The sequence below is a fragment of the Antrostomus carolinensis genome, unplaced genomic scaffold, assembly GCF_000700745.2.
Source record: "Antrostomus carolinensis isolate BGI_N321 unplaced genomic scaffold, ASM70074v2 scaffold7943, whole genome shotgun sequence".
In the NCBI taxonomy this organism is placed as follows: domain Eukaryota; kingdom Metazoa; phylum Chordata; class Aves; order Caprimulgiformes; family Caprimulgidae; genus Antrostomus; species Antrostomus carolinensis.
The window spans coordinates 25,955-49,774 of NW_010305783.1; the positions used below are offsets into that span (position 1 = coordinate 25,955).

At 34.8% G+C, this 23,820-nt stretch overlaps 1 protein-coding gene across 1 annotated transcript in view; it reads right to left on the reverse strand.

Annotated features, from left to right (window-relative positions):
- The window catches only part of EFL1 (elongation factor like GTPase 1), a gene marked incomplete at its 3' end in the record, with an annotated part of 58,549 nt that overhangs the window by 20,524 nt on the left and 14,205 nt on the right, over nucleotides 1-23,820 (reverse strand). Inside the window, exons 12-14 of the mRNA XM_010164879.1 lie at nucleotides 19,556-19,707; nucleotides 18,700-18,878; nucleotides 17,916-18,051 (exon numbers count right to left, since the gene is read on the reverse strand). Of these exons, the coding sequence (XP_010163181.1) occupies nucleotides 17,916-18,051; nucleotides 18,700-18,878; nucleotides 19,556-19,707 (467 nt within the window). The remainder of the gene's footprint in view (nucleotides 1-17,915; nucleotides 18,052-18,699; nucleotides 18,879-19,555; nucleotides 19,708-23,820) is intronic.

The window sequence follows — 23,820 nt, forward strand, 5'->3', positions numbered from 1 at the left end:
AATTCATATGGAACATCCTATGCAAGGGAAAAAATTCTGTCCAGCAATCCTCTAAAGAAAAATAAAACCTTCCAGACAAGAGAGCATTAACTATGCTCTCTCAAGAGAATATGTATTTTTTGGAGATGAGAAATGTCTCACAGGTGTAGCTCTGGATAGTTCTAGGAAGCCTCCCTACTTTGTCCCACAGATAAACACATGCTAGTCATCTACTGATGATTTCTACAGGTTCAATGAGAAAAATATTTAACAAAAAAGTTTTCGTTTGTAATTGCTACATTGAAACTCTCCAAGACTTCAGCTATAATGCTGACATCTGCCTCACAGAAGACAGAAAAAGATAGGGATACTGACCCTTCATAAAGATTGTTCGGTACACAATTATAAATTTATAATAAATCTTATCCATGAAAAAAATGTCAACAAAACCCAAGAAACACCGAAGTGTTTGGTAGAATGCTTTAGTTAGGCTTGATGTCAATACCCAATTAAGTTTGCAAAAGGAATATATACTAAAAGATCTAAGATTCTTCACCTCAAAATAGCAGAGGAACAAGAAAAATCTCTATGTTCCAGCAATCCTCTAGCAAAGACACAGTTTGTATTGCTTATATTTTGGATGTTAAAGAGAAGAAAATTAAAAATATTGTAAAATAAACCTCTCTGGCTCACTGAATATATCATAGTAGTTACATTAGAAAAAAGTAGAGAAATTGTAACTCTACTCCTTTGCAGGACCACCATTAAGAACATTAGCTATGCACATATGCTCAGTTCTGGAAATCTATTAAATAGGATCCTAATTTCTTAGGACCGTAATATGAATAGACCATATATTGGAAGTGTTAATCAAAACAATCACTTCTCACTTTACTCTATTAAAATGTTTTTAAAATATTTAATCTACACTGAAATGTATATAGAACTTCAGAAAGCAGCGCAGGGCGAGGCAGCAGCCTGAGGCTGAGAAGGGAAGCATTGAATCAATTGTGCTCTATCAGACTGAGCATTAAAAATGTTTAAAATTAGAGGACAGGAGATGGAGGCAAAGTCCTTCTATTTAAAAATGTTGTAAAGGTCATTATTTACTTTTAAGTAGACACTGGAAAGACACAGAACCCCATACAATATTTTAATATTTTTAAGAAAGTACTTAAAGCAAGATGTAAGCAAGTGAAAATCTAAAGTTCATTAGGGTTTTGAGCACAATAGCAAAATGAATTCTTCCAATTTCCTGACCAAATGCTTCTGACAACAGAGCAAAATAACTAATCTCAGGTAACAGATCAATAACAGATCAATAATAATAATTTTCTTCAGAATCGGACTAGCCATAGCATAGTGTAATAACCAACCGACCATTAAGAGAAAATGCCATTTTAGGTTTTATTCACTTTTAGAAATGTGTCCTGAAAATGGTCAGACAATTCATGTATATACCATTCTCTTAAACTGAAGATTATAAAATATCAGTAACATCTGTTATGTCCCAGAATCAATTATAAGTGTTGTTAAAATTAATGAGGCCTTCAGGCACTGATGTTACAAGGAATTCATTTTAATCTGTAGAAGTCTTAGAGATTTTGTCATGTTTGCCTAGAAAAAGCTACATGAATATATTGCTACGAGTTCTGCATTACGTATTGTAGGTACATGGGGAATTTAGAATTTACTACTAGAAGTACCAATTACAAAAGACAATGGTAGGTAGTTTAAAGGCTAATTAAATTTTGTCCACTTTTGTGCTGATATTAGAATTTGTTTAACTGTAGAATCCCAATATACTTGATTTACATTTCATCAGTTAAAAAAAGAACATGAGGCCTTTATCATTCAATACATCAGGTAAACACAAAGACAGACTAATCAGTTACTAGGATATTTCAGACATCACAGGTAGAAGCCACATAACAGTTATCAACTGTGTGTAATATCCTGTGGGAAATGCCCTACTGAGTCATTGACCATTTACCCTGTTAACTTGTAAGACATGCAAGTAACTAATTAAAATTCAATTTTCCAAGACCTGACCCAATGCCTAATGCCCTCCATTAAAGGCAATTCCGCCACCCCCATTACATCTGCCTACAAGTGATTTCTGCTTGCTTATTTCGTTGCCTTGGGAAATACAGCTTGAAGTGTTCCAAAGTACCATGAATAATGGATCATTTCAGTCTACAGTATGCAGAAGTTGATGTTTATTTTAAATACAACAATTTTCAAGAGAGAGAAAGAATAATACAAAATTTGACTTCAAGCTAAAATAAACTTCTAAATAGCTCATTTGTAGTTACAAGCAATAACATTTTGGGGAATAATTAATTAGAAGATTCTAACAAAATAAAGTACCTTCCCAACACCTCAGATTAGAACTATTTGACATAATGTGTGTACAAACAGATTTCATCAGAGAGAACAGGGAATGCCTTAAGTACAGGTGTTAGATCAGCAGCCTAGGAAGTTACCAATAATAAGTTATTTATCATGTGTTCCAATTTAATAGCAAAATAAATTCCAAAATAAATAGAAAATGCATTCAACTAAAAAACATCAAGAAGTTACTGCCACACAAAAATCTGTGACTGGGCCATTAATACTCAGATTGAAAGGCAGAGATATGCTCCAGATACATCAAATAAAAGTTAGCTAGAAGAGTAACAAATTTTTAGTTAAAGATGGAATTCTAGAAAGTTATTTCTAAACAGGCACACTAATCATTGACAAAAGTACCCAAGAAATACAAAATAATAAAATTCTGGAGCAAATGTTCTGCTAGACCTTCATTATGCTGGTTATAATAGGTTTTTGTCACAATGATAAAAAAATTTCTTATTTTTCCACAAAACTAAAACTATTGAAATAATTAATTTTACAAGTAAGTTTCACATTAAGTATTTCTGGCAGTCATCTGTGTAAACTAAGCATACCAAAATTATGTCTATTTAAAACATTAAAAAAACCCCTAAAAATAAGACTGCTACTCCTTATCCCTCCAACCATTTCTCCCCAAAGGAAAGGAAAAAAGACTGCCACTTCCTCCTAATTTCTGATTACTTCAGTTAATGCATCATTGAGAGTTATTACTGTAATTCATCGTCCATATAACTCTAACTTCCTAAAATATTGCAAAATATTAACTTTTATTAACTCTAGGTCATGAAGAAAATAAGAAAAAACTATACAGATCATTCCTAAGATACAAGAATTCTTAAGACTAGTGCAGAAGACCACATAACTGAATTGGGCTTTAAAACGCTCCTCTATTTAAAAATGGAGAAAAGAAATTAAATAGAACTAATCTTCATTTTTAATGCCTCCTTGCAAAAAAAGTAACAAATAAGATCTAATTTTATTTACATCCTGTCAGTCTACATGCAATAATACCCCCAACATTGCTTTCTTAGTTTGTTAAAAACAGGCATGAGCCTTATACTGACAAAAGACACAAGGAAGGGAGCTTGGAGCTTTAACATCTTCACATCTGGAAAACCTTTAGTGTTTAATTTCCTTTTCAACAGTAATAACACCAGTCACCAAGTGCTTCATTTTCATTAGAGGATAAAAGGAAAAGAGAACCCACCCCAAAAGGTAGTCTAAAAACACCATCTCAAAACACAGCTAGAAAGATCTAGCAGCCAGTTGCCATCAAGAAGAGCAAGCTTGCCCACACTTCTGGCTTCCCAGCACTAGCATTTGTCAGACTCTGGATGAGCCAAGTCAGGATACTAAATAAACAGAGTAAAACTAACCTAATAAAAAGGCAATTTTCCTTCTCACTCAATTTTCGCTCCCTCAACTAAGAAAGCATGAATACATTTCTAGGAGACAGTGCTTCTGCCACGTTGTCCAAGAAAGAGCAAATCAATATATTAATCACAGTGAAGCTCCTATGGCATGATGAAGCCAATCAGAAAATCAGTTTAAAAATCAGCATCTTACAAAGCTAGGTAAGAGACCTTTTTTCCCTCCCATCCATGTAGAAAATAGAGGTTACACCTCATGGTCCTGAAGCAAGTTAATTTGTCTCCATGCCCCACCGCTGCCCCCTCAGAAACCAGATCAGTCTGGCTAATATTTTGCTGACTAAACAGAAGAGGCCACAGATGCGGTATCATGTGTCACCCACAAGCAACAGCAGTGACTCGGCTGCTGCTTCAAGACAAAGCAAAACCTTAAAACACAGAATGTCAGCTGCTTTTCTGAACAAAAGAAACGTGGCCACTTGCCACTGCTGGTATCAGCTTTAAATGCTTTAGAAGAGTTCTGGGTAGATTAAATCTTTTCTACTAAAAATGAAAAGCATTTCTGCTAAAAATGGCTGATTACTTAAATTACATTTTTTGGTCGAGAAGCACTGCTTCCAACACAGTATGTCATACTTCCTGATGGGATTATGTACACAAAAGAATCTGTTAAAAACTGAGTATGTTTTTAGTCTCATTTCCAAAGTAAACACAACTCCTGTAATCATACAGTCTCCCCTCAACAACTTTTAAACATGTTGTCAACTTCCACTAAGTTTACCAGAGAGAGAGAGAAGAGGGTTCAGACATAATTAAGTTTCCACAAGCTTTGTAAAATCAATAGCTAAGTACTGAAGGGAGACCAAAATTGGTGAGCTCACTGAAAAAAAGGCAGGCAAAACACGATCATTATATATCCCGCTTGGAAGCAGCTGCCTAGTGACCAACACGCGCATCCATCCCAGCTGTCCAACTGGGACACGCACAACTGCAGGATAGGCGTAGCTTAGAGGGAAGCTGAGGATTTTAAGGACACCAGTCCACAGGAATCCAGGCTTTGTTAGTACCACTGCTCACAGAACTTGCTTTTTGAACATGTCAAAAAAACAACTGGTCTTTTGTGAAAAGCTCTGAAAAATGTAACCATCGGGATTCCATACATTTTAGGTCCCGTTTTGAAAGCTTCTCAACACACAGCTTTTTGCGTCAATGAACTATGTAGGCTGTCTTTAGAATTCATCATGTGTGCTCTCAAATTCCTTGTTAATCAGCTTGAATGTCTTTGCTGATGTGGAAGTGCAGTAACTGATGTAACAAGAACTACCAGCAGGTTTCCATCTTCATTTAGATTAAAAGGTTCACAGTCACGCAACTCACAAAGGTTGACCCAATCCTTTAATACTGCATAAAGCATGACTTGTACAAATCTTAACATATGACCCTTGGAAAACACCAAGTACTTAAATTAGGTTTTTTTTTTTGCTCAATAGTGTATTTCAGAAAACCAATTAGTCACCAAAACAGACTTCTATCAAAGTTGGCAATAACAATACTTCAGCCAATGAAAGCTGAAATGACAGTAACAGATAAACTGGCTTATCTCCCATACATTAACTTAAACAACTGTGCAATTTATACATTCCAAGTGTGGTTCCTCTATTTCCTCACCAGTACACTGTCTTGGTTCAGGTCTGCTGACATTCAAGTCAACAATAGTGCACTTAAACCAACACCAAGTGCCTTTGAAAAACTTGCCTGCTTCAAATTCATTAGGATGACAGAAATTTCTCCGTTCTGTAAGGAAAAGCTTTCACCCACAACTTAGCTTAAAGTCCTTAAATTAATTGCAATTTTCCTATTGCAGTCTCACTGTCTTCATACAAACTGGCCCAGAAACAAAGATGGCAATATAAAATCCTCACTATCAAATTAGATTAATTATCTACCAAAACATGTCTGCACAGAGGAAGGTTACTGAATGCAAAGCCTGTTATTTACTAAATGATAAACTACTACAAACAATCTAAACTTTGAGCCTAAACTATCCAGTGCTGCCCCTTTAACACTGTTGTTTAGCAGCGCTCCACAGTTTGACATCAGTTGATACTCCTAAATATAGCTCTGCCTTAACTCCCCCCCACAGTTCACAAGCCAGACAAAGCCAACTTCATGACTCACACCCTGATACAGGCAAAACAACCCGCACAACACTTCTGCAATTTAATGTGAAGCATGAAACAACATCAAAATCCCAGGAAAACATTTAGAAAATAACTTACTAAAACATAGCCTTTATTAACAATCTCTTGACTTTGTAACCTTCCCATGTGTTACACAGGATTTTGATCCTCTGCAACCATGTCCAGTGGGGTTGTGTGAAGAATTAATTCCAAGCTGGTCTTCCTCACTTAGACTCCCATGCCCTTGCTGCAACCCCTTCCTTGCTTTTTCTGAACTCCTTGAAGAAATTTTGGTAACAATAGACAATGGAAGTAAAAGAGAAATATACAAAGTAATAAAAGACCTTTGTGGCCAGTTCAAATGTAGAAGTAAAGGCATTTCACAACCACAGACAGTATTTATTGCAACAATGCTGTATATTACAGGCACTAGGTCTATTTACACAATAAGACAAACACTTCTTCACATGTGGGTGTGAAAGCATGCATCCTGCTCCTCTCCCCGTTACACAGGAGGCCTGGCTAAGATTAGGAAGTGCTCCAGCAGGAATTTAAAACACATTCAAATAAACTACCCTCATGGATTAGTGGTTTATATTGCATAAACAATGCCAGTTAGGAGAAGAGCTTTTGCATTTGCTTAAGTTGTGGTTAACTAAAATATTCCCATATAGTCTTACTTTATTGACACAGGAGAACTAAGGTAATCAAAATAAAAAGCTGAGTAACAGACAGAAAGGCAGAGACAAAGGTGGAATCCAAAGAGAAAAAAGAAGGTTAACACTAAGATTTGGGATGGGGAGCTTGGGGGAAAAAGGGTAGATTTCAGAGCCATGCTAACACTATAAAAACAGCTGAGGGACGTCCAGCCTAACTTCTACAGCCTGGCTATTACTCTGTGCAGAAGGAAATCAGTGTAGCCATGAAAGTTAAAGAATAATTCAGAGCAGAGAATTCTCACATCTCTTTTTCATATAAAACAGTAGCTTTTCTCAGGACAAAGGAAGTAGCAAAGAAAAAAAGAAAGTTAAACAAGATATTTTCAAGACAGTGGCTTTACTTAACACTACACTGCCTCTGAAATGAGTACATCATTTCTGAGTTGAGCTAATAAGTAGGCACCACACTGATTGCAGATTTTTGGCTTTCAGAGAACTCCATTAAATTAATTTAATTTAGAGTAAAAACATTTGCAGATTTTCTGCATGAAGAAATGCACATTAAAAACCACAATCCAAAGTTTTCACTACACTGAAAGTGCCGTGAATCCATGTGGAAACTTTACATGGAGTTGAAATAGCTACACATTTTTGTATTGTATGAAAAACAGTGCCCTCTGGCTTCACATTAAATGGAAATAAGAAAACAGTTTACAGGATAAAGCAAGTTACCTGGCTCTTACTTCCATTTCTAGTAAAGAAACATATGGAAAATTACATGATCATTCTCTAACTACCCTCATTTGTCAAGGAATCACCATCATCCTTCAGACGCTCTGAATATTGAGATAATTTGATTTTCAACTTTAAATATAATCCTTATCAGACAGTTGTACATAAGTCATGAGAAACTGAAACTCAGTGTAAAACAAAGAAAACCACCTTTTTTTTTTTTTTCTTCAGAACTGTTTTGTTCATGGGATATTAGTTTGAAGTATAAAGATGGGGAAAAAGTCTTATTCAATCAAAGCCATGTAATGGAGTTTCAATTTTGCATAACCTTGGAAAAGAAACTATACAGAAATAGAGAACGTTACAAATTCAAGAGAAAAATACATTTTCTATTGTGAAAAACCACATAGAGAACAACTTCCTGATGTACTAAAGCTGAAAAGGGTAAGATTTAAGAGAAATTACTCAGAAGTCAAGAACTATGCAAAAATAGTGACAAACTAGATTTAACCAACAAAACCTACACTGCCTAGAAAAACTACTTTTATCCACCACTCATGCACTACCTCCTACAGGGCACAGAGAGGATAGAATTTTGAGATGACTGAACTGTAATTTCTAGATCCAAGTTTCTTCTCCCCTCTCCCTTGAGTTACACATGGTATATTTCAACACTGGTAAACATCAGAAATGAAAATATTTTGTATCATTAAGACTATTATCTAGGCAGGTAGTTTGTGTTATGTAAGGATGTCTTGGGAAAAGCACATTGTCCTGATTGAGACTGCAAAAGGGTAAAGAAGCAACACTGTGTGAGGCCTGGTAAGAGAGAAGCTACGTTAGGAATGGAGATGCACACACATGTAAAGTATATTATCTAGATTATCTAAATGGATAATTTCATGATTTAACATTCAAGTTTTTACACCCTTCAAGTCTTTGCAACGTCACACTTCAGTAAAAGTCTAGCCTAAGGATACCTATGAGACAGTATTCCCGTTACATTTTTGTTTAGTTATCTGCTCTGAAGTATACTATGATTCGATACTATAACAAACACCTACATTTTACAACTGCTTTATAGTACATGAATTGACTACCGTTGCAATGAAGCAGAAAAGCTTTGTTCATCTGATAGAAATTGAACTTTATCTGACCAGAACAGTTAAAGGAATAGTTGCTGATTAAAAGTACACATCTCTTTTCAAAAATGTCACTACCTGATTTCAGTACACCATCACAGTAACGTGAAAGAAGTGTTTTCCCTAAACAACACTTCAAAACTTAAAATTTCTTTAAGAACCAAACTTCTTTTCTGCATCAGTAATTGCACACATTCCTAAACAGATTTATGGTCTTTTTTTATGTCTGAATTGCTATACATGAATTTACATGTAACAAGGCATATATTTTCAAACTCATTTGTGCTCAAAGCGATTATTTTCTACCTATTCCTGAAATGACACTAAATGTTCTCAGGTTGAATTACAGAAAACCCATGGCCACATTAAACAAAGGAAATGTTCCTTTCAAATAGCTTTCTGAAATACAGCAAACTACTTCTGCAAAGGGAATTCTCCAGCGTATTTAATTCAGAAGTAGGAAAACAAGCCTAATACCATTTTGTACAGAGGGATAAAAGGTTCAATTACATAGTCTAAATACAGATCCTTGTTACATCAGGTAATTTACACTTCTGTTGAAAACTGAACCTTAAACACTAATTCCTCAAATTAGGCATGCTTGCTGAATCTCTCAGCCACTTACTCTAGAACCCCAGTGTCCAAGCTCAGCCCTGAACTGATGTTTCCCACTTCTTCATACAATATTTCACAGCCGCACTAACAGGCAGGATATTCTCAGAAATGGAATGCTGATCACTTTGAGTACAAAACTGAAGTAACTTTGGTTCACCTATCATAGATCCTCATTTAGTAATGGATACTAAAGCATCTTTAGAGATTTTTCAACCAATCAAGGCAAGTTAGATGGTCCCTGTTAGAACCACATCGTAAGAAAAGAGAGCACACAGCTATGAACTGCCACCTACTAAACAATCCTGACATTGTAGTTATAAAGAGGATATCGGTTTTAAAAAAAAATTACAAAACACCAAAGATAAAAGCATGCTCCAAGTAATTTTAATAAGCAGATTGAGGGAGGGTATAGTTTTCAAGCTCTTCAAATGAAAATGTAAGGTAATTTCCCAAAATCATCAGTGATGTATCTCAGTATGCTGGAAAAAAATCCCAAACGCACCATTACAGAAGTGAGCTCAGCCAATCATGTCAAAACTTCACCTTAAGACTTCTATTAAGATTTTACATCATATAGTTAGTTAGTGATACTAACTACTTTAACACTCTTGTTCTCTTACAGTATTGAAAAAAATGAGGTTAATTAAGCAACTAATAAATATGGCTATTTCTGTAGATTACTGTTCTTCCTTTATTTATACATGGACATATTCCATTTCATAGAGGGAGAGACTAAAAATAATACATTGATGCTGACTAAAGATAGTAACTGTGAAACACTGGGGAAAATCCTCATCCTCTCATTCTAAAGAGACTTGAAAAATCACACCCAACCAAGTACTCACACAGGAGATTTGGAAACTTTGGAGATAAGCCAGCTAGTTTGTCGGACCTAAACCCACAAACAGCTATTGAAAGGCTGAGTAACATCTGCCCAGAGGCAATGACTACACAAGTCAATTCTCCACCCTTACACAAGGAAAAGGAGTCAATCTCTTTTAACACTGTTCCTGAATTCTTATCAATGTATATTAGTGGAATAATAGGCATCTAATAAATTTGAAGTCCCAAGGCCAAAAATCACTTATTTCTGAAGCAAACCCAGGGGTGTCAAACAGAGGCGACTGCCTGTACCTCAAACTCTCTTTCCAGTCTATTTCTAGATCTTTTCTAATAAGAAGCTGCAGAGCATGTGCCTGCTGCTGTGCTGTGAGTTTCTTCAAGCACCAATGGTATGAAATAGTCTTGATTCTTGTTAGTCCCACTGCTGCCCACAGGCATATAAGTAGCAACAACGAACACCGACAAGTCTGGGCAGTTTTCCTTCTGGTACTATTTAAGAAACCTCAAGCATCAGCAAGTATCAGTCTGCATATAAACCCCAAAGAATCAGGAGTGATTGCCTCACATTTGGAAGATTATTTAGAAATCTAATTTCCATTTACATGAAAGCTCAGATTTTACAGATTATAATAACTAAAAGTTGCTTTAAAACTGATACAGAACGTTTCACTGTGTTCTCCCCTCTGAGAATTCAATTTTTTTTTAATTTGATTATTTGAATTTTTTGACATTAACATCCAGTAGTGGTCAAGAGTGAACTTAAAGGCATTTTTTATTAAATTAATGTATTATGACTTTAGCTTAAACAGTCTTATACAGTTCCATTTTTAAATATTATTTTTAAAACCCCTGTATTCCAGCGGCAAGACTAAACACATTTTTAAGATCTCATAATAAACTCCTGAAAATTAGAGCAGAGAACATTCCAGAAGCACTAGAGAATTTAGAAGTGGTTTTCTTCAGAAAGAATTACACTTATGATTTCCTTTTATAGTCTTAAGAAGCTACAGTCAGAAAAATATAACTACTCAAAAAGCAATTTAAATTCTTCAATAGAAATTTTAAAAATGTCTAACCTAAAAAGGCTTTATAAGGAAACTATTAACTATACAAAGTATTCTTCTCCAAAAAAAGCTCAGCTGGGTCAATAAAGACACACATCAGTGCTACACCTCTGACCAAAGATGTCATATTTTTCCCATATGTTGATACTGACTTGAAAACAAGGTAATGCATCACTTACTTCTTTTGCAATAAATTTGTCAAGTCAAATCCCCCAAAATGGAATCACAAATAAAACAGCAAAAATGGTAAGGCAAACAGGGTAAAGGAAACTTATCAGCTGATCAGCAAAACACACTTCTAATTTCATTTGATACTGTTCGTTAGCTGCACACCATGTTATGTTACATTGCTCAGTAGGTAACACAAATTACTCAGCCTGCTTGTTGGAATCACACACAGCAGTAACTGCAAAGAGACTAAGTCCACTACAGCAAAAATAGAGTTAAGAAAGTGGTTTCTGTTTCCAGCACTGAAAGAGGCCAAACTATACATTAACTATTATGTCTTTAGCTCAAATATTTAATTTTTCCAACAATTCAACTATTCATAAAACATTAATTGGGTGGGAAATTAATACAGATACAATGATGTCAGGTAAACTCAACAGTTCACAAACATCATTCAAGAACAAAAGCCATTCAATTATATACCTTTCCCTGAATAATGCTGGATTATTATAAACTAGTTGAAAATGCAAGGTTATTTTATTGGGTTATAAAATGGCAGTTAGAGACAAAAACTGTAAGTATTCCAAAACTGAAGACAAAGGTTCGAGTTTTCTTTGTTTCATTCACTATTTTCTGCTAATTTCAGTAACACTCTTGAGAAAGACTGCCCTCCTGTGTTCACTGGTCACAGCAGGCTGAGATGAGACAGCCCAAGCAGCTGGAATCACTTCAAGTTGCCTTTCTTTTTTTTTAGTAAATAATCACATTACTGATTCAGAAAGTGAAATTAGCCCACCAAATGTTTGCACAGAAATAAAAGGCTGGTGCAACAGCAGGACTGTTCCTAGGGCTTTCACAGAAGGTGGTAATGCTTGCTAGTTGGCATCAGTCCTAGAAAGCCATTCTAGGCCTTTAAAATGGCATCGCTGCTTGCAGCTGCTCTTTACTTTTAACAGAAGCTGCTTATTAAAAGCTCCTAAATTGTTCGATGAAGTCCTAAAGGAATAAAATGCTTGTTAGACACCTTGTAATGAGGTTAGCTATACTACTTCATACCCGTGCTTCACTCTAATTGCAGCTGTATGGCACCTATCTTCAGAAAGGTACAAAAAAAATCCAGAAGTATGAATCCATAATCACCTACATTTCCCATGTCATATTGTTTACATGTCAAGAATCCTGTAAGTGCTTTATAAATAATTAAAACATGAAAGAACATTTTATGGGAAAACAAGTATTTTAGAAATGGAAAAACCAAAGTACATGTCAGTCTGTCATGTAGGGAGCCAGTTCATAGTCAGCTGGCAACAGGAGTGACTTCTAGACTCCTGCTTTTAACAATGTCATTTGGTAAGTTAAAGAAACAAATGCTCTTAATTTGGTAGAACATTTGATATTCACATAGCTAACTGCATTTTAAAACATTCAGGAAATCATCTAGCCTCCTATTAGCATTACACTAAAGCACTACAAATCTAGTGGTAAGGGAAAAGCTTTGCTTTTAACAGTATTCAACAAAACACAATAAGCACTTAAATAGTCATACAGGCAGCTCTAAGAAAAACCTAGTTTTTGTATGCTAGCAAACACAAGACTATTGTTGTGGTACTCGTGGATAAAAAGCAGTATATATGTCAATTTTAAGATGTATGTTATTCTGAACTCATGTGTATGCACATGTATGAACGTGCATATGCAACATGCCTTCAGATAAGTCTTATTCCAGTTAACAAAAAATCTCTCACTTCATGATCGTTCAATTATTTACTCAGAGAAACATGACACTGAGCCAAGTTTAAAAAAAATCCCACAACATTATTAACTTCTACAAGTACCTAAACCAGTGTGTTCAGAAACATGTCGCCTGGTTTTTACATGAGAATTTGCTTAAATTACTTAAATGTAAGAATCAACACACAGAATCAATTAAAGTAAGAATCTTTTCTTTTTTTTTTTTTAATAGAACAAAAAAAACACATTTTGCCTTCAATTACAGGACAGCAACAAGAAAAATATCAAAAAGGTGGTGGGGAGGAAAGGAAGCTATTAGGTGCATCTGGAGGGCATGCACTTACTCAATCTTTACTTATGAGCCCAAATTACTTTTTCCTCACATAATGCCTTCTAATTTTTCCTTTGTCACTTTTGGGATCACCCACTAAGTTCTTTTTTATCTTCAACCACAAAAATATCAGAACAAGTGTTACAAAATGACACTTTTCCTGTATTTGTAATTTTCCTTTGCCTGGTTTAAATAAACAAACAAATAAATAAATAAATAGATGAAGAGAGAGAGATTCTTGCATGGGAACAAGCAAATCAGCCATCTCCACTTCCTCTCACATTCCCCAGAATACAGACTTATTAATGCTTCAAAACATTTACTGGTGTGATAGAAGTAGTCTTGATTTTGATAAAATATTCTTAATACAGAAACATAACCAAAATAATCTTAAACTTGCCTGTAATAATCTCCTTTGTGGAACATTTAACATTGTTTCAAGTTAAGTTATTGTTTTCCTGGGAAACAGAAGAACTTACATACAACATCCAAATTAAATCAACTAATGTTTCATGCCTGGACCATTTATAGTTTCTCTTTCTTATAACAGAAAGTCAGAAGAGCTATGATAACTAAACTAGAGATCAATGGACTTCATGCTACAGCCAGGGGTTCACTTCCTGTCAAATACAACACATCTGGAGAAGATGCTTGCAAAGTAGCAGGAACCTCCAGTACCATAGATGACTCCTGTACTACAAGGGGTGTGTCCTAAAGAAGCTGAACACGATGATTGCCTGTATCAAGCTCCTTTCTCTGATATATTTTTGCTATAGCAAAGAAGGCAGCAACAACCTAAGTTTCTAGAACACTCAAGGAACTAAAGAAGCTGAACACATCTGGATAGCCAGATGATTGCCTGTATCAAGCTCCTGTCTCTGATATATTTTTGCTATAGCAAAGAAGGACAAATCTTTAGTGAGTGGGGCAATTACAGTAGCTTGCTATTTGCATAGCACTAGATTAATTAACACTGACCTGTGTTTGCATACAGTGTCACTAAGAGCATGCAATGATACATCAGTCAAGCAGTCTTTGGAATTCAATATTCAAGTATTGTTTCTCTCCTTAAAGACACAGAAGGACAATATTTCCAAAACAGCAGATAGACTTGTGTCCAAGGTCTACGATACACTTACTTTCCAATGGATATTCAGGCAGTTTCAAAAGGAGAGCACAAAATGTGCCCAAGAAGTCTTGGAATCAAATTATTATTCCATATATTTTGAGATACAGATTTAGGTTACATACATGACTGTCACATTTAACGTCTGAGGGCACAGAATACTTCTATATTTGAATTTAATAATGATTTTGATATACCTAGTTAGAATTGAGCAGATAATACTGCTTCTATTAAGATAATAAGGCATCAGCCTAATCGCAAGACAAGTGAAGCCAGTACAGAAATTCATATGGCCCTTAAGACAGGGCAGAGTGATACAGAGAAGGCTAGCACTGCACTAAAGACAAAGAGGTGGACCATTTGGAAGACAAGGTTCTCAATCCCAAGACCCTCAGACCTGCTGATCACAGGGAGGTTCAGATTCAGCAACTGCATACCATGCAAAAGGCCTGTGACACAATACAAGCCCTTCCTGAAACAGCACTTCAAGACATATTTTTGGATCAGTACTTCAATATTTTTCCAAATTAAACCTCAAGATACTTTTAATGGCCCATTCCAATGACTATCATGTTTATCATTCAGCAGTTTCAACTAAATACAAGTGCCATTTGGAACCTGAGGGCACATACCTAACCTTACCTGCTCCAGGAAGGAGACTCACCTCCTGCACGGTCTCTGTTCATTCAAAGCAGTACCAAGTAGAACCTAGCAGTACCAGTTACCAAGTATAATTTCCTATCTGCTGGCACAGGACCTCTAGCAGAAGTGCAGGGGAAAAAAGTGAAAAATAAGACAGTACTCTCCCCTCAGAAAGCATTTTGTTCACATACTCCTTTTACTCCACTCTCAAGAGTGGAGAAATCAATAGTGCTTCTAAATCACAAATTGTACAAACCAAGTGTTTTTGTCAGATACAGCATTTTTACCCTTTTCATAGAGTATTATGACAATTTTTAAAAGAAGACTTATTACAAAGACTTTATTATCCTTGGTCTCCAGGAACTTTTTCATTTGTTTTAAATCATATTTCACCTCCTACTCAAGGACTACAAAAAATATATAGTAGTCACAGACGTTGTAAAGAAGAAAAACTATGAATTATAAACAGCTATGTTGAAGGAGCCAGTATTTTGTGTTGAAAGCTTTTTGACAAATACTTTTGACAAAACATTTGAGCTGCAAACTTGCAATACAAATTAACTAATGCAAAACAGTCTGTCTCTCCTAACTTCTAGGAACTCAGAATAACCCAAAGCTTTCCAGCATGGCTATGCATATTAGACAAGGACATAGTATTGCTTTTCAGCTGGATGTTCTTGAATTCTGTTTGTGTGACAGCTTTGTAGTTCAAACACAATATGCTTCATCACCTTTTCCTCTTACAATATTTGGTACAAGTTTCTCAGATTTCTAGCAATAAGGAGACTAGTATTTTAAGGAAATATTAATTGAACATAAGGAACAAGGGATAAAATCTTTTAATCTTCAGTAAAACAACCTATGTATCAAGCTATGTCTTTGATTATTAAACCTTTGCATAAGTGTGTATAAAGAACAAAAAGGCTGCTCACTAGGACCAAGCAGATTTTTCCTTGTAAGAAACAAACTACAAATAATATAAAAAACCCCAAACCCTAAAGAAAAAAAAATTTGAAAAAACCCTATACCATGATTTTTAAAGTGGAAATAGGCAGTCATGATTAACTACGTATTTCTTATAGCAATAACTTAATTATACAGAGAAAAACCACAGAGCTTTCAGAAAAGCTTCCTTAATTTACTAGATAATCTACAAGCAATTTCCTTATATGGCTGGAGAGAAATCACTGCTGTATGCTTTAAAGCTGGAAGATAAATGGCCTTTGAAACAGAAATACTGTTACTAACTGGAATAATAAAAGTCTTGCATTACCATTGTTAAAGGTTCCTTTCATATAAATGTATTGCATTTTCTCCCAAGTGTGTTAAATTATCATCAAATCAGTAAAGGTGTTTATTAAGTTTATGTAAATTAACAATGCAGCTTTACAGGGAAATGAGAGAAACAAATAAACAAGAAGGTGTTCAGGGCTTCTAGTTTTAAAAATTATTTAAAATCATATCAGATTTTATATATATATATACACACACACATATATATATACACACACACATATACTTGAGCTTGTATGTTCTAGGTAAAAATGAAAACCCATTTTGTCGCTACATAAAGAGACAGACAAAGATCTGGTAAGGAGAGATGAAATACCACACAGTTTGGCTAAGAGCTCTGACTTAATTCTGATTTAAAATTCTAGCAAGACCCCACTGAACAGTAGCCTTCAGCAGTAGACTATTCTCAACTTTTTGGTAGAATTAATTGGCTACAGAAACATTTATTGAAATTCAGTCCAACTCTTAGCATTAAAGACATAATATAATTCTCACAGGATGTTTTTCTCTGCAGGAGGCAGCTCCAGGAGTATTTATTATTTGGCAAGCATGAAGATGATATCCTTTCACTTTTACTTCATAGTGTTTTGGGGTGGTGTGGTTTGGGTTTTTTTTCCAAACTCTTAATCATTTTTTGAAGTAAACAGATCATATACTTAAGACATTTTGATACTGAAAATGGTCAACTTGGGCATCAGACTGGAGTAAGGTACAATTCAGAATTTTAAAATTCTATGTTTCCAAATAAGACTAATTCACCAGCTGCGCCTGTTCTGAACACCGGGTCCATGCTAAAAGCAACCAGCATGGTTAACTTCCTGGATTAACAAAATCCAACCTTGACAGAGTACTTCTATTTTTAATTTATTATAAATGTCTAAAAATTAGACAATATATGTGGGGGAAAAAAAGCCCTTATATTTTGCTATAGTTCGTACGTTTTCATTCACAAAGTCAAAAAAATAAAGAACCAAATAGTTTTTGAAGTTTACACTTTCTAAATTCTAAGCATCAGTTTTGATATTAAAAAAAAAGACAAATGAAGGACAAAACCAGTAAAGAATGCTATTCATACTTCAGAGCAAAGCAGCTCAGAATCTGGCATAAAAGAGCATAACTCAATGATTAGCCTGACTTATCGCTTAGAACCTTGTCCACAGAGGAAGTTCAAAATTTGCCACAGCCGTAGATGAAATTGTTTTTTAGCACCATAGTTCAAGCAGATCCATAAATAAAACTACAATTATCTGCATCACTAGCAAAGTCATATTACAGAATATCCACTACTAGGAAAATATTATAAATAATCCTTGCAATTTATAAAATACGAGACATTACTGCTGCCTTTGGCAATTCCTGGCAGCGATACTTACCTGGCAATACTCCAACCTGAGGATAAGAGTAAATAAAGCTGGCGTAATCCCTAGTTTTCCCCTATTCATGCATCTTTTCCCTCCTCACAACTCAAAATTCAGCAATCACAGTTTAACTGAGTGCCTTCATATTTTGCACACACAACATAACTAAAAACATTCATATGATTTACTGAAGTTTTCTCAATATTAATCACATCAAAACAATTTCAATGTATTTTGGGTGATATAAGGACTGAAACTCTAGGAAATTAAATACTAGTTACATCTTACCCAGAACATTTCCTGCAGGTACTTCTTCAAGATCTTCAAGTTCTCTTCCCATAAGCAAGTACAGATTCTCCAATGTACAGCAAGTCATATGAGGCACTAATGGCAGATCATCTGAAGCAGAACACTGGGATGACAGCTACACAGAGTAAAACAATATCAATACCAATACATATTTCTTCCTCAAAACCTCTTTGCATTTCAAATCTAAGAAATACATACATTTTCATTTTCCTAAGTTAGATATTAAAAAACAACATATTTGAAAATATTTTTCTCCCCTTCCAAAAATCCAGTCTTGTGGCAAACAAGCAAATGTTACCAAAAAAAGAAAGAAAAAAGCTCTCTCTGGTAATTTTTAAGTGCATACTACTCCTATCTCACTGTTCATTGTTACTGATAAAACAAATGTTTTAAAGTAAATTCATAAGTAATGAACTTTCATGATCACAAGTCACAAGCTCAAAACATTTAACATAATTTTTTTCAATACTATGATGCACCTTCTTGTTCCACAAAAGGATTGTTTTTTCCTTCAGAAGTTTTCTTTGAATCAAAGCGTGCATATACTGGTTTTACTGTTAGCTAATGCAACACTGTAGTATTTTGGAAACATTAAGGTATAAAATGAGTTTATGAACACAATTAGCTAAATTACTTTGACACTTTTTGGAATTTTTTACTTAAACTTTTTTTTTTTTCAATTTTTTGAGTGAGCAACGTGTAAAAAGTCATCAGCATTTCAAAAGAATCCAAATTATGGTAACATTTCACTGTCAGCTCTTACCTTATGCAAAGACTCAGCGGGATCATATTTTGGTCCTAAAACAAAGATCTTTTGCCCTCTTTGCACCACGCCACTGAACACTCTGGCAAAAGCAATGAAAGACTCCTTGTTGTCTGCTTCCTGTTCCATTGCCTTTGAGGTCATGATCTCTACTTGACCAGTGAGCTGTTGCTCTTCACCTAATCAAAGTTAGAAAAATATATGAAGTATAAAAGCAGTTTCTGCTTCATCATCTGAAGAAAAAAAAAAAATTCAATTGCATATTATCCTATCACATCTGGTGACCCATTAAAAGACGGCAAGAATGCCCCACTGTAACTCATAATCCAGTCCTGTTGCTCACACACTGCTTTTGTAATAATCTATTATTAGGCTATTTGGGGTATTTTTGTAATGAAATATTTACTTCTTATAAAAGCCTGAAAGAATTAAAGTTATATTCAGGTAATATGCCAGTAACCATAAGAAGGTTCTAGCAGTAAGCTAAACAAACTGGAATCTTTCTACCCCATACACAAGGGCAAAAGTCAATCACTACACCTTTCTACTTTGAGCGGAAATAATTTAATTTTTCAGCAGAGCATCTCCTTTAAGCACCATCTATCTTCACTGACTCAAAGTAGAGAGATCAAGCACGTTCTCAGGCTACAGAGGCAGGTATCTACGGCACTATTCCACCATTTGTGAACTATCAGCTTTCTATACACACTCCTTCTCACTCTTTTCAGTTCCATCTATTGAACTGTTTGCATCGGCATGTGGATGATTCTTTGTAGGGTATACAGCCGCTCGACAACACCTAGACGTTACTATTAAATGTCCTCTGAGAAAAAACAGATAGCAGAGCGTTACCTACCTTTTGTATCATCAGTGTTCCCAGTTACACCAGATGAATTTTCACTTTGGGGCTTTTCTGACAGCTCCTTTCCTTGATTTCCTGCCAATTTTTCTGCATGTCTTCGTTTCGCAAGTTCACGTCGATGAGCTATTTCTTCTTGAGTTAAAGGTCTATATTGTATTTTAAAACATTTTTAAATAAATTAAATTCATAATAATTAGCCTATATTGTATTTTAAAACATTAGTATTCGGAAATGTAATTTATTTTTAAATAAATTAAATTCATAATAATTAGAATACTACATTTAGCATAATTAAAAACTTATGCAGAATGCCTTTTGTCCCCATGGTATAAGTCAGCTACAATTAGTAAACTCTTCCTCTACCATGTTTAGGAAGAGGTCACCATGTGAAACTTCTGTTCACTTTCTTAAAATAAGTCAAGTTTCTCCCATTGATGTGTGAATTCTCACGTTTTCAGAAAAGGTCTGATTTTCAAAATTACTTTTTACACCATGTCCAGTATATAAGCCTGAGTAGAATGACAGCTAAGACTAAGCATACAGTGCATTAATCTAAGCTTAACTATACCAGCCTAGCTACCTAGCTAGAGAAAACTTTTCTTCCATATACACAGAGATCAAATACTATCATTTTAAATTATTTGTGGTATCTTCATTATTTTAAGGTCGTCTTTACAGCAAGTGTTCAAATGTAGAGAAAAGTCTTTGCTTGCTATAGCTACCATTCCATAAAGTGAGAAACTTCATGAAGGACAAGACTTAAAATTGAAACAGTAACAACCATAAATGATTTCACCATTCTGATGTAATTTCTATCTACTCGCTGGTAAACCCTTAAAACAAAGTGATTTAATGTACGATTTAAAGCAACAATGAATAAAAATTTTAAAGTGACATTATCATTCCTCCGTAAGGCAATATAAACAGACTTGCTTTTAAATGCAACTCTTTTCAAGCATTATAAACAGGAAAGTCAGTTACACATATATGAAATCTAACAAAACTGCTTGAAATCTTCCATTTGATTTTTAAATTTGGCCCTCAATAAAAATCTGGTATGACATTACAGTCTAACTTAATAAAGCCCAAATAAGGAAATTAATTTCAGGTACTAGTCATCTCTTCTCAATTCCCCCCATTTCTATTCATTCTCCATATAAAGCAGATTAACCTGTGATCTTCCTATAATCATTACAGATACTCTTAAGAATTATTTATTCTGTTCATTTCAATATCAACAATTTCTCATGTAATGTGTTGTCAGATGCCTACATTAAAAAAAAAAAAAAACCTTTATCATTGTGGTTTAAAAGCAGGAAAAAGTTAAGATGGTTTATGATTCTTTCAGTCAACTGTATCAAGCAAGTCAGATGAACAGAGCACTAAAACCGAAAGCGTCCTATTAGTATTTTCAGGTTTTTTAGTAGTCTTGGACAAGTCACTTCCTCTCTTTACTTTTAACTTCCACACTTACAAAAATAGTTCAAGATTTCCTGAATAGCAGTAGTAGTAATGAATGATAACAGGAAGAAAACAGTGGGAAGCACTACAGCAGTACAGTAATTTTTCTTTACAGAACAGACATATAACTATGATCTCTACTGGGGGAAAAAAAAAGAAAGAAAGAAAGAAAGAAAAAAGATTGGCTCACATCCCCACATCAACTACACCACACTCCCAAACAGGGAAACAACCCATCACTGAAGGGTCAAGAGTTTTTATGAATAGTTAGCAGAGACACTTAACTGGACACTTACTCTGCCCTTAACTGGATTAATTAGGGGCAGAAAGCCATGAACAGATTATGTGGCTGAGACCAACTTACTGTCAGTAAGATTTAATTTTTTTTAATATATTATAATATGGATGCTTTCCTGCACACAACACATTCTGCATAAGACATAATTTTAAAAATGCTTAATGAGACCCTTCATGCTATCAAAATTATTTTTAGAACTTGAGGAAATCACTTTGAACACACTTACCATTCTTACATTGAATCCAAATGTTCAACTCAGAAGAGTAAGAAAACTATATATAAATTAAAAATCCCTCTAAAAATTACCTAAGAGAAGTCCCCAGGATACAATGTCAGAATTTGAAGCAGAGACCTTCAGAACGCAGAACCTGCTACAGACACATTACATGCCAGGGAAAAGGCAAAGTAAGACAAAATTGCCTCTACAAATTTCTCAGGAACTTTTTTTTTTCTTTTTCTTTTTAAAAATAATTCTTAACCACAGTGACAGAATTAAGAATATGCATCTCTGCAATTTGGGATAGTGTGGTATTTCTGTTTGTTTTGTTTATTTTATCGCAAAAGAGAGTAAGCCTTAGCAATACAAAATACAAAGCAGATGGTGGAGAGCAAAACTTTATGATGATTTTTTTTCTTGAAGGCAGCTGTTCAAAGCTATTTAAGGGTTTGGAATGTCTGAAAAATTCCCAGAGGAGTGAGATTGATAGGGAAAGTAGAGATGAGACAGTCAAGGGTGTCATAAATGCAGTCTATATGTGATGGCATAGTATACACGTGAGGACATATGTATGCATTCCAACAAATTTCATTGTTCAAAAATAATTCTCATTTGTGAAAACAATCCTAAGGGTAAAATAAAAGTTTTGTTTGCTTTTTCTCCCTTTACATGGTATTTTTAAAAGTATCAGTATATTTATGAGTCAGATAGCCCTAATCACAAATGTTAAAGGTACCCTGAAGTTCTGAATGCACTGGTGTAAATTGCAACACACATAAGCACATCTAATTATATTCTTAATTTTATAAGAACCAGATTGAGTGTGGGTGTGACTTTAGCTAGTAGGTACAACCCAGACTTCCATCCTGGTTTCTGTCAGCGTAAATTTCCATAAAATTAGTCACTCCTGGTAGTATCATTAGGAACAACAAAAAGATAATGTTGTCAAATAAATTCTCATACAGAATTGTCGCACACTCAAGCAGAATACAGACAAGATTAATGCAGATAAGGCACTGGGGATGTGCAACACAATTAGTTTTAAGTTATACACTCATATATTAAATTTCTCCAGTTGGCAAAACCAATCCGAAGGGAAATCAATTTCGAAGAAACAGTGCCCAAACCAGAAGAAAGATTCTCTCCTCTTCCTCCCTACCATATTCCTTCCTTCCCCTTTTTTCACTCCACAAGAAAGGTTCTACAGCCTCATGATACTGGCAGAAAAAAACAGGACCATGCAGTCACACAAAAACCAGTCAATGAAAATTCTGGAGCAGAAAGAAAAAGAGAGACTCTCTACCTCTAGAGAGATGCTACAGCATCCAGACACCATACACATGAACCAGGCACAAGTAATAGAGCCAACACAGACGGGTAACCACATTATTATTAACTCATCTTAACCTCAAAATGGTGTGATAAACAAATGATATGGAAATAATAATGTGGAAAAGAGTGTAATATACACACAACATTCAGTAGATTGTTGATTAAATGCATGAGATTTCAGGTAATGTAAGCAAGCTACTCCAGACAACGTCTTTATTCCCACATTCTTCTGGGATGATGCCCTTTAGTTTAAACAGAATGACAACTAAGCTTACCTTCACCCAATGAGACCTGGTGTCTGAATATGATAGCTCTTCTACCTTTCCATGTTTCCAAAGAAAGATAAATATAAGCTGCGAACCTGTTGTTGACCAGGTTGACCACAAATTATTTTCCCATATACTCTAGTGTTATAACAGCTGACAAACTTGGTTATTTAAACAGTAAAAGCAAACACATAGCAGTTCTAGTATAGAATCTATTAATTTTTAAAGTCACCTTCTAGGAGACATTAGTTGCCAGCAGCAGTCTCAAAGGAGGTTGTTTTAATTAAAAATCCAACCTTCATTATCATTTACTGTACACACTGGACTTAGAAGAGCTTTATGCTTTTCCCAGCCTATGCTTAAAAAGTATTACAAGCAGATGTCAGAAATAAGGCAAACTATAGAAACTGCAAAGTCAAGTTGCAGATTCCATGAAATTTACAAAAAGTTACTATTACCAAATACTACCTTACAAAAGGAAAGAAAGAGACAGTGGTAGCATGGATCTACATTTTTTAACTCTGGAAGTAGAAAAGTTTAAGACTTGTCAAAAAAAAAAAAAAAAAAAAAAGAAAGAAAGAAAAATGTCCCTTCCTGAAGGCTGAAGGGGGGATGACTATGGATAATAATAAAAATAAAAAGCCCACCAAGAAAAATGTAAGATGAATATCGGAGGAGACAGGGA